General features: G+C 35.0%; 1 protein-coding gene across 2 annotated transcripts in view; it reads left to right on the top strand.

The window, feature by feature from the left end:
* LOC143149426 (uncharacterized) overlaps positions 1-11,277 on the top strand; it is an 87,007-nt gene continuing 75,730 nt past the window's right edge. For both annotated transcript variants that reach the window (XM_076316762.1, XM_076316761.1), the window contains exon 1: positions 1-426. In XM_076316762.1, the coding sequence (XP_076172877.1) occupies positions 365-426 (62 nt within the window). In that variant the 5' untranslated portion in view covers positions 1-364. The remainder of the gene's footprint in view (positions 427-11,277) is intronic.

Here is an 11,277-nt window from a genome sequence, read left to right as displayed (position 1 = left end):
TCGCGACACTACGCGGGACTGCAGCGAGTCGGCCGTCGTCGCTCCTCGTTGCTTTTCGATCGTTCTCGATACAACCGTGGATCGTGTAAAATCCGTGGATCCCGCAACCTGTTGTCGGCTACCGATCCCGCGTACCAGCACCGCTCCCGCGGCAGCCCAGGCCTTGACGGGCGCCAGCCAACCTGGACACGTATTTAACTTGCACGGTTTGCGCGCGTTCACACGTGGATCGGCCGAGTGCGCGGCATCGTTGCCTGGATTCGAATCGAGGAGGAATCATCCTCGATCGTCGGATGCACGGACTCGGGCAACGTCGATATGTGACCCGTGATCGAGTGTCAACAGTGCTGGACAGCGGAGCACCATGTCGACGACAGACGTGTTTCGCATCGCGCAACAGGGACCGGCTACCGAAGAGGAGCAAGGGTAACGTTGAACAAGTGTTCTTTTCGATCGATTCGAACGGTTCGAACGGTTCTCCGTGAACCGATTCTCGGTCAGGAAAGTGTGGAACGATCCGCGGTATCGAACGATGCGAGTGATACGGACCGTGATTATTGTTACGGAAGGATCGATCCAGGAATGTTTGCCTCCGTAGTTCGGTTCACGCGTTGCTTCGTACACCACGCTCTTAAATACGATCGAAGAGGGAGCTGTGAGTTTGATCGTTCCGTGGTATGGCCGATAGAACGTTGAATCGTCCCGTCTGAAATGTCGTTTACTTCCTCGAGCGGAGTTCACGAAAGTTTTCGTTCGAATCTGTACCGCGATGGGAAATTTCTCGTTTTCCGTTACGACTCGCTCTCGCATCCCGCCGGAGGATACGTTCGACGTACGTGTCTCGAGGACGAAGCGTTCGACCAAATCTTATTTACATACTTTATATCACGGTTACCCGTTTACGGTTTATCAAAGTGATTCGCGTTATACATACTTTCTACGCTGCTCGAGGCGACAAACCTCGACGAGCACAAACCAGCGGGGCGACTGTCGAATACCAAACCGTCGGGAGTAAGACGTTTGCGAGAAACCTGTTTTAATATTATCCGGAGCTTTTCAACTAGCTAAGCGACCTAAGACGCGGTGACACCACGGTGACTGACAACTTTCGCGTCGGGAAAGGGATCAAAAATTACTCGTCGTTTCGATATTTTCCCTCTTCGACAAGACAGGAATTTCGATAAAAAAAAAAACCTCTGACACGGATTATCCAATCTGCGACAATCGTTGCGTTTTTCGTATTCGTTAGTTTCGTGTTTCGTACGGTTTTAACAATGCGTAACAATTGCGTCGTCTTACCGGCATCTCTTGATCCAACTCCGTCGTGTAATTTATTCAATGTTGTAACCGTCACCGTGATCGCTCGAGTGAATTGTATTTCTATTTCATCCTCGTTCTTGCATCCGAATATTGTCCCGCGAACAATAACGCGAACGTAAATATCAACGTCACGGTAACCAATATTTTAACATCGTCCGAATGCCGCGGTACGCGATATCTCTTCATTGACGGATTCATCGCGCGGAACTCGAAGGACCAGTCTGCCTCGTGCGAATTCGAAAAATCATCGTTGGATTTACATCGGCCACGTGATCGACAATACCACAAATGGCTACGAGCGAATAGAAAATGCGAAAAGCTTCCATATAGAGGTAGCACCGCGATATTAGTCACGTTCCTCCGACGGTCTCCCCCACCCACCCCCTCCCATTCTCTCTTTCTCTCTCTCTCTCAATGTCAATGACTGCTCCCTCAGGGCTAGCTGTGACCCTCCGTGCGAACGAGAGTCTCGTCTTTCTGTATGTCGTAGCATATAACTGAAGTCGAGTGGAATGGCGCTTTCACACGGAGGTATAAGGAACCCGCGATATTTATATATGCACACCAGCTGAATTACACGAGTTTGCCCGTGACAGGAAATATTATTCGAATGTAAAAATTATTTTAGTACTTTCTAATGTACAACGTTTTCTATTTTACCTTCTGGGGCAGAGATAAACAGGGCTCTACCGCTGCCACGTGCATTAACCTCTTCAGGGACGTATCGTATTGCTCGAAACGAATCAAAATCCAATTCGATATTCTCCCGTGTCGTTTGTCTAGCGATCTTGCGACGACATCGAGGCGTTCTGTCATTGGGAAATTTAAGTATGAATATTTATTCGGTGCGTTAACGATTTTACTTCCACGTTGCGTTTATTCAACTATTTAAATTATTTGTACACGTACTCGTACGTATTAGAACTTTTGAAAGCATCGAGGGAAATAATTCAGACGCTGGATGCAAAGCATCGAAAACGTTTTACATTTTGGGAAAGTTTAGCGATTTAAAAATGTATATTTCTCGAGGTTTTGTTCGAAATTCGAAGAAGCAACAGAGTAATAGAATATTTTCGAGAATTATAACCGGTTGGCTCTAAAATTTTCACAATAGATTTTCGTTTACTTTCATTTTATGTTAAAAAGAGTCACAAAAATTCAATATCAAAAATGGAACTTTTAATCCTAAGTGAGAGTCATTTTATTATCAACGATTATTTTACAAAAGTCACGTTCGAACGATAACGTGACTTCTTCTTTGAGATGCTTCGGTAAACGAATAAAAACATGACAAAACGCGAACGAACAATTTCAACGAGGATTAATTTAAAATGAAATTAAATCTTTGAACGTTTCTTTTTATTATTTCACTTTCCAAATAAATATTTAAAATAATATTCTACAATAAGCAAGAAGCTTCCACGCTAATAAGAAATTGTAAAAGTGATCTTGTTTCTCAATTCGGCATCGTTATCTCCTTTAAAGACAAAAAGAATCGAATCGATGTTTTGGTTAGTATCGATTTTGTCAAAAATTTGTGCACAAGTCGGTCTACAAATTTCATTTTCAATAACTTTCGTTACGTCTACTTTTGCCGTAAAAGTAACTGTAAGCGAAACAGCGTATACAGATCTTTTGTTGATGCTCGCAGAACCCCCTTGTCAATAAGATTTTCGCCATGTCATATAGCTTAGATTTGAAATCGAGCTGCTCCAACCATACGCTTCAAATGATATCGCAATCTCGTCAACTGTTTTCCCGTGATGCGGTGATAAATAAACCCAACTGCGTTCTATTTACACAGATATATCACAGTCTGACTCTTTGATTCAACTTTCTGAATGCATACAGTAGGTACAAGCAATTGATCCATATATTTATTTAATTTTTAATCTCGAAAAGGTTTCTTGGGCTCGTAGAATTAATAATTGTAATTAAGTAGGTTTGAATTGGATTAGATTAATTACTATTTCATAAAGGTTCGTGTACTTCGCACGACTCCTAAAGCTTTCATCGAGAAATTCTTCGCAACTGATTGGGCTATAACCCAATCAGTTTCTTGAAGATGTTATGGAAACTAGTTCCAGCTCCGTACGACTTTCACTGAAAATTCTCTTTATGTACTATATTAAATTATCTATGTGCGTATGTAGATATTAGAAACCACTAACGACTCGACTTTGACGAATAATAATAAAATAAATTAAAGTGAACGTCAGATTTTGTGGACTCTCGTCGGTAAATACAATGCTAGAAAAACGTGGTAATAATAATTTGCAAAGATTATGAAATTAAAAGTTAGGAAACGCGTAGGTAAATTACGTTCAAGTGGAATAATCTGCTTTCTATCATTTTACTCTCTTACCTAATTCTTAGTTCCTGTTAAGTTGTAACGACGACAAAAACAATTTCTTATTCCAAAGAAGATTTCTCGATCGATTTTGTCCAGATGGACAAATGACACGAAGAATAAAGAGGGCATTAGTTGATGAGAAAGTTGTGAAAATCTTTCGAGAAATTATAAATTGAAATTCACTAACGGAATGAAACAGTTGACTTTTATTTTTAAAAATGCTGTTAGAGTTCACACTCTTTTATTAGGAAAGTATCTGTTGAATTGAGTGGTATTTCGATTGGAAAAAAATTATTATTAAAAATATTTTTGTTATTTTGTGTTTCAGATATTTTAGAATCTTTTATAACGAAAGCTTCAAGAAAGCAGTTTTTATTTCAGAATTTTTATTAGGCAACATTTTATAAAATGTATAAAACTACCATACCGTATTAAATTTGAAATACACATGTGTATACTAGTTTTATCTGATAATATGATAAATTATATACAATATTAGTTGCATATTATTATTATATTTGTTTCAAATAAAAGATACGAAAATAATAAATAAACGTTATGTTTACATTAAGTAACATAACAAATCGTTAAATACTTAGCATGTATTCAGTATCTGTTTCAATGTAAAAATATACGGATTAAGAATAATAGAAGAATTTTTATTTTTTATTTTTCATTTTTTTTAAATTTTATTCGAATCAAAATTTTTATTTGCAATTTTTACATATCTGTACTCGTCACATCTAACAACGTGAGAACTTTTTTCAAAGAAGTTCCATTTAAATTGTTTAAACCAGTATCTATTAAAAAAGGTTCGTCATTGTTTCGAGTCTTGTTAAAAATACTTTGAAATCAATTTATGCCCCTCTATTTGATTGAACATAATTTTTCTCTCTAGCAATTGGGATGATATTTACAACGATTTCTACAACAATGGAAAATAAAATATGGAATTTGTTGTATTTTTCGCAATCATGGCACTGTCAATTTTTGCAAACACGAACGGAAATAATGAGTTATTAATAGATTTTCTCGAAAACGTAACCTTCCTTAATTGAACATAATATTTTACTTTGACCTCTTAGAAAAATTTTGTCAGAAAGAAACAATTTTTCTTTGTTCGTGCCACGAATTATGTGCTTCACTCTGTAAATATTTGCTTGAACATTTGTCGGTTCTTTCGAGGTTTACTGGAAAGAAGCACAGTTTTATAAATGAACCTGATTCTGTTTGAAGAGAAAGTCACGTATGTAAGCACAGGTAAGCCCGAAGTAATACTTGGAGGAACGAATTTTAAACCTTAAGGTTGACTAACGGGACTTCCGGCCTCCGTACATACCTGTAGTGCATACGGCGATTGCCGGTGCAATTTCTGTGACCCGTAATAAATATATGTATATTTCTGCGCAATGTAGCAAAAATCGCAAATTTGCGCAATCCTTCCTTTCTTTCGACACAAATTTTTAATAATACGACTTACATCGAAGCGTTACGCAATGATAACGAATAGTACCACAAGAATCAACTTCGATTAGAATGCGGAATAGCGATGATAAATAAACGTGTAACGCCGACAGCGAGAGAAATTTTCTGCATAACAGTTTCATTTTCTTTTGTATTTTGAGGGGGAATTCTAAATCTGCGCGCCATTTATAAACTGCACGTGAAATTACCCGTGTAATGAACTGGATTTTTATTTAATGTATATACGATAAAAGTACTAGGTACAATGTACGAAGAATACTGTATACGAAATCGTCTATTCGATGGTTTCATGTTTCATGGTTCAGACTAGATAGAAATTTATTGAATAACATGAAACGCAATGGATACTCGTCTCTTATTATGTATCTAATAATTAATTATTTTAATGATGGGAAAGCAATTGTTCTGCATTGCGTAAAGCCTAAATGACAGAGTACAATAATTGCAAGGATAGCAATTATTGAAGGTAGATACGCTTCCCTGCATTTCCGCTCTACTTTCTGTGTTAATATATTGAAAACTTGTCATCGACTTTTGTATTTTCATATGCTTTTCCGCTTTGAAAGGATCGTGCAATAATTGCACAATTATTGAGAAATTCTCGGACAAAAGACTGTCCCTTAAATGCACGAGGAAATATTGAATTTGTCTGCAGTTACAATTCATTACTGCTCAATGGAACGATTTTTAATGATAGTGTGGAGCAGCATTTAATTAAAATTATCATTTTACATTTTAAATAAAATACTTTCTGAGAATATAGAAGGTGTGCTGTAACGAATAGTGGGTGCACAAAACGAAAGTAATTCGAAGTACGTGTAAGAGTAAATCGAAAACGTGATATAAATTAATTTTCAAAATGAATGAACTCATTCATCGTTCAATATCGTATGAAGGTAACCTGCGCAATAGAATATCATAAAAGTGTTTACAAATATTCAGCAAGATCACTCATTATTCCTCAAGAACAAAATGTAAATATTTAAATAGAATTAACTATACTAGCTCAGTCTACGATAAATATTATTGAAATATTAACAATGTTTGTAAGTCAAAATAAATTCAATAGGATAACATGTACATGTGTAACTAAAATTTTTTATCATTTTCGTGTACTGAAAAATATGACTCGATATCCAATCTTATCTTGGTAATTATTGAAAATTTTGTTAAATTTCAATGCATGTACCTTTGAAAACGTAATTCAACGTTTTTTAACGTTTTCGATCGCAGAATAATTCTTGTCCTTTGAATCATAAAAGGTCATCTCTATTTTCGCTAAAACAATAGTATGTTTGACCATAAAGTATTATTCCTATACACTGTACATATATGTACATAGAAGGCTATTGCAACTACATATATACCTTAAACTGCGTAATTGTAGAGCTCATGGTCGTAGAAGAAATATTTTCCTACATTTTCGTTTTATTTTTCAATGAAAAATCGCTTCTAACTAGATTCCAACATATGTTACACTTCATATGTTACGTTATACCGTCAACATGAGACGTTAATTGATTTTATGACAGCAGTATAAATCGCACCACGTGGAAAATTATGTTTAAGCTTAGACTAGCGTACGATACATGAACTGTATTTACAAAAGTCGATGTAACAGGTTATCTTCATATACTAGAACAGATAACCGGATACTCGTTTCCTACTGATGGTGTACCATTTATGGAAAATGACGACAGGGTCACTCTTCCTGGAGTGGCTGTAAAAGGATTTACCGTGATTAGAGGAATGCTACTGTAGAATGGTACTTTGACGAGGATCATTGCCATTAGTATTTCTACGATTTACATATTAACAGATAGTAATTATACTTTAACGTGTCCAACTCGGTGTGTCAATAACAAAATGTACGTGTCGATTTCGGCGGGAGACTCATTTTTTCATAATTTTTTCCGCTACTTCATCTCAACGCTAATTGTTCCAATTTTTATAGATTTCATATTAAATAAATCTAATATCGAAATATTTCAATCAAAGACGTAGAATGAAAATAAAACTTTACGTTAAAAGTAGCTATTCGTAATACTGAAAAATATACTAACGTTAAATAAATTGAAATTGATATAAATTTGAAAGAATTCTTCAACATCTTCCGTTACTGTGAAAACAAGCAATAAAAGTTTTTGTTTGTTACATAAATTTAATTTTATTTTTACAGCGTTAGTCGTAATCGTGGAAAACTTCTAATTTTGCTGAAATTTGATTATCTTTTTATTCCTTGTTCGCTTATTATTATTATTTAATCAAATGTTTCGTTTTCATGCTAGATTAATGTAGTCCTACTAGTTTGACTGTAGTGTTTTAACGTTGTTGGAATACATTGAATTTTGTTATTCTACCGAGTAGTTGTATTTGCGACCTAATGATCGTAGTTATAAACGCAATTTGGAATTTTGCCTTAAACTGCTTTATTACTTTCAATAAAACGGATAATTGGTTTTCGTAAATTCATTAGCTCATTTTCGTTACGACTACTCGCATACCTTCGTAAGCTACAAATCGTAGTTATATTCGTCTAAATGCGAAATTAATGAACAAGTAATAAATTTAAGGATTTTCCAGCCCCTTCGATGTTTCGTCTTCAAACAATTACACGAACCGTCGTGTGAAATTGCAAAGAAACACATTTTTCAACGCTCGCAGATCTAAAGTTTTACTACTGGCCTATTTATAGATCAGTCATAGCCAGCTGTGACTGGTTCTATTGCACATTATGCTCGGATAGCAATAAATTATTTATAATTTCTAGGATGCAAGCTATCGCGAGAGAGATACGTGCGTTACAGGTCGGGGCTCATTTACGCATTAATGTAGAAACATCAAAAATTGAAAGAAACGACAACCTCACTGAATCGTTTCGTGATATAAATTATTGAGACACCGATACGAGCAGATAGTATTACGCGATCTCGATCACAGATTAGAGACCTAATGCTGGTTAGTACACGCTAACAAAGACATTTTTAATTGTCGTGATTAATGCGGCTGGCGCTACAATGGTCAACAATGTTCATATATAGATACAATATTACATGGATATATTGCTAGCAATAATTATTCCAATAGCAGCATATTATTTTAAGCACGAAACCGTGAAAACTTTACGGTACTATATGTAAAATTTCTTGCTTGAAATCGTGCAGTATTTTACTTCGAATCATGGATAGTTCTCACGTGAAGAGGATAAACGGAGAAAGGATCAAGATAGAAACAAAAAGGAAGTGAATCATAAAAGGCACAATCTTTGTATCAAGTTTGCTGTAAAGAATGCACAAAGAATATCTAAAATTTTTTCAAACAGAAATCTGCTGAGATATTTATTTCAACGTTGAAACTTGACGTCGAATTTCATCGTTAACTACACACATTTTCTATTCGACGAAAAAAAAAAGTTCAAAAGGAATCGTGTTCCGTCTATTTAAAGAGTTACCAGATTATTGGAATAAAAACCGAAATAAAAATAAAATTATACCTTAATAAAAACTTTCAATATAGTTAACCTACACTTGGATAGGTTGAAACTGCCATTGGAAGTTATTTTTGTACTCAGTTTCCAAAATTGTATTAAACCTCTTTCTCACGGTGGCATTTACATAAAAGATATAATTAATAAAGGAAATATGAGAGATCTAAAAGTATCGGTACTTGCCGATACTTATCGACAATTCTCACGGTATGGGCTGGAATATTTTCATGCAATGTGCAGTGCATAATCGGGTGTCACTTGTTAGGAAGATTACAAACTTTTATAACGTTTGAGTCGCTTGTGCTTGCGATGGGATGTCTAACAGATGGCTCGTCACTTAACGATTCTCCCTCTTCATAAAATTACTCGAAAGTGGTTAAGTGCGAATTACTCATCTTCGTACACATTTTTCATTAACTCGTACGATCTTGATATGTTTCTCTATTTAAAACAAATTTTCCCAGTTGCTGTATGCTTCGTGTTAAGCTTGTGACGTCGAGAGACACCGAATCGTTTTATTCGCGTAGCATTACACGGAATTTAAAGAATTTATATGGCTATAAAAAAGCATGCGAATTTTCAGATATTTGTAATTCATAAAGTTAGACTAGTCGAATGGATAGCGTCTCTACTATATGAATGAAAACATCGGTTCGAGAGCTTCTTAAACAAATGGTGTATAATGTAAACAGACTGTTTGCTTGCAAAAGATCGTTACAATTTTGACCAATTAGATTGTGCAGAATTGTTCTCGAGAACAAAGCGGTTCCTTCACTAGTGACTACACCCTTAGTCCTTATAGTCCCTTAGTCCCTAGAGTCCCTTATATCCCCTTCTACACGTCATATTATGTTTATTGGTTCGTGCACACATAACACGGCATCAACTTATCTCTTTTAGTAATTAATATTGCATTTAATAACATTTTTTCAATTAATTCAAAATTATTTCAAATATGTAGCTTTTCGGTGATGTTTTTTTAGTTATTTCGTTAAAGTAGATAGTCTTCGATTTATTAAAAAAAGTCCAACGTGTTTGGTACTAAGAGAACGTTTTTTAATTTAACGTTTTTTAATAGTACCGAAATGAACGAACTTTGAAAGAAATACAATGAACATTTTACAGAAAAATAAATTTTCTAATTAAATATAGAGAAAATAATATCCAATACTATCAAGTTTTATTTGTAAATGAAAAACATTTACCTTGAAAGAAAAAGCAGTTGAAACGAATCAAGAAAAAGACATTAATTTGTTTATAATCTAAGACTGTTTATAATTTATGTATATAAGATATAATATATTACTTGAATAATGCTACAACGTTTGATATTTCAACCTTCGAATAGGAATTCATTTAATATGGTAGTTCGTGTTCTGCAATGAAATCAGTTCTGCACAAAGCACTGATTGTGGAAAAATCACTGGTGATGTGATTCACTATGAATGCTACAAGAAAAAGAAACGCAGTCAGAGTACAAAATTATGAAACATTTACGTCCAGCATAATGATAAACCTACGGTAATGAGTCATGAAATATTAATGTCGTTTAAAACAAAAGAAAAAAGAAAAATGCAAAAAATAATGTATCCCCATTATATCGTTCCGATTTTTTCTTAAACGGTCGTTGTCAATAATCGATTAACATATCGAGTATGCTGGTTCGTATAGTTTGAATAATATATTTTCACCGAGAGTAATTTCATAGCGATTGGAAATTTTAATTTATGATTTGGGTTGAGAAACATTTGCAATTTAAAAAATATTATATCCAAATGTTAAAATTGTAAGTATCTTAAACTTACGTGTTAAAATGTAGCGATCCCAAAATAAAACAGGAAAATTCTTGTAGTAAGGTCAAAATAAAAATGATCTCAACTTGTTCGTTAAGGATTTATTGCACTTTATTGCAGCTAAATCTTCCTGCCTAGGTTAAAAGTGCATAAACAAAAATGTTGCAAGCCTATTTAGAAAATTAAAAAATGTAATCGTTCGAAACAGACACAGTCCATCGATCGTTATTGGGTATTGGTTTTGTTAAAATTTCGTAAAAAAGATACGAATAATCTCATTCAATTACATGAATATCGCGATAGTATTTTGACGATGAACACGATTTGTAGTTTATAATATACCTTCTGCATGCCGAAAGTACTAGAATACCAAAACCAAATATTATTTCATTTTCTTGGAAAAAATCGAAACTTTTTCATTTTTTCCTCTCTTTGTTCAACGAATTGTTTTCAAAATTCCACTTTCGACACACGGAAGCTATACCTTTCCAAACTGTAAATCCACCGACAAATCTTTCGTTAAGTTTCCCATAATTTTGGAATCGTGTTCACCGCCAAGGAACAACACATTTGCGTAATTGAAAGTAACAATTTCTAAAAAAAAGTCTCGACGATGCATTCACCGGACACCGTACAACGAATGATGCGAATTTCAAACAACAACGATCGCCAGTTATCGATTCCCCGGAAACGTACAGTTAAAGAAAGATCGATTGAAAAAATTCGGAGGCTCGATTATTTCCTCGAGTGTCCAAACACCCAGCAACACCTACCGTCCGATACACGAGTTCAGACCGCGAGGAAAGTGCGCCCTCCCGATCGAAAATCGGACGAAAAGG

The sequence above is a fragment of the Ptiloglossa arizonensis genome, chromosome 7, assembly GCF_051014685.1.
Source record: "Ptiloglossa arizonensis isolate GNS036 chromosome 7, iyPtiAriz1_principal, whole genome shotgun sequence".
Taxonomy (NCBI): Eukaryota; Metazoa; Arthropoda; class Insecta; order Hymenoptera; family Colletidae; genus Ptiloglossa; species Ptiloglossa arizonensis.
Note: the sequence above shows the minus strand (reverse complement) of the source record. Positions and strands in the feature narration are given on the sequence as shown.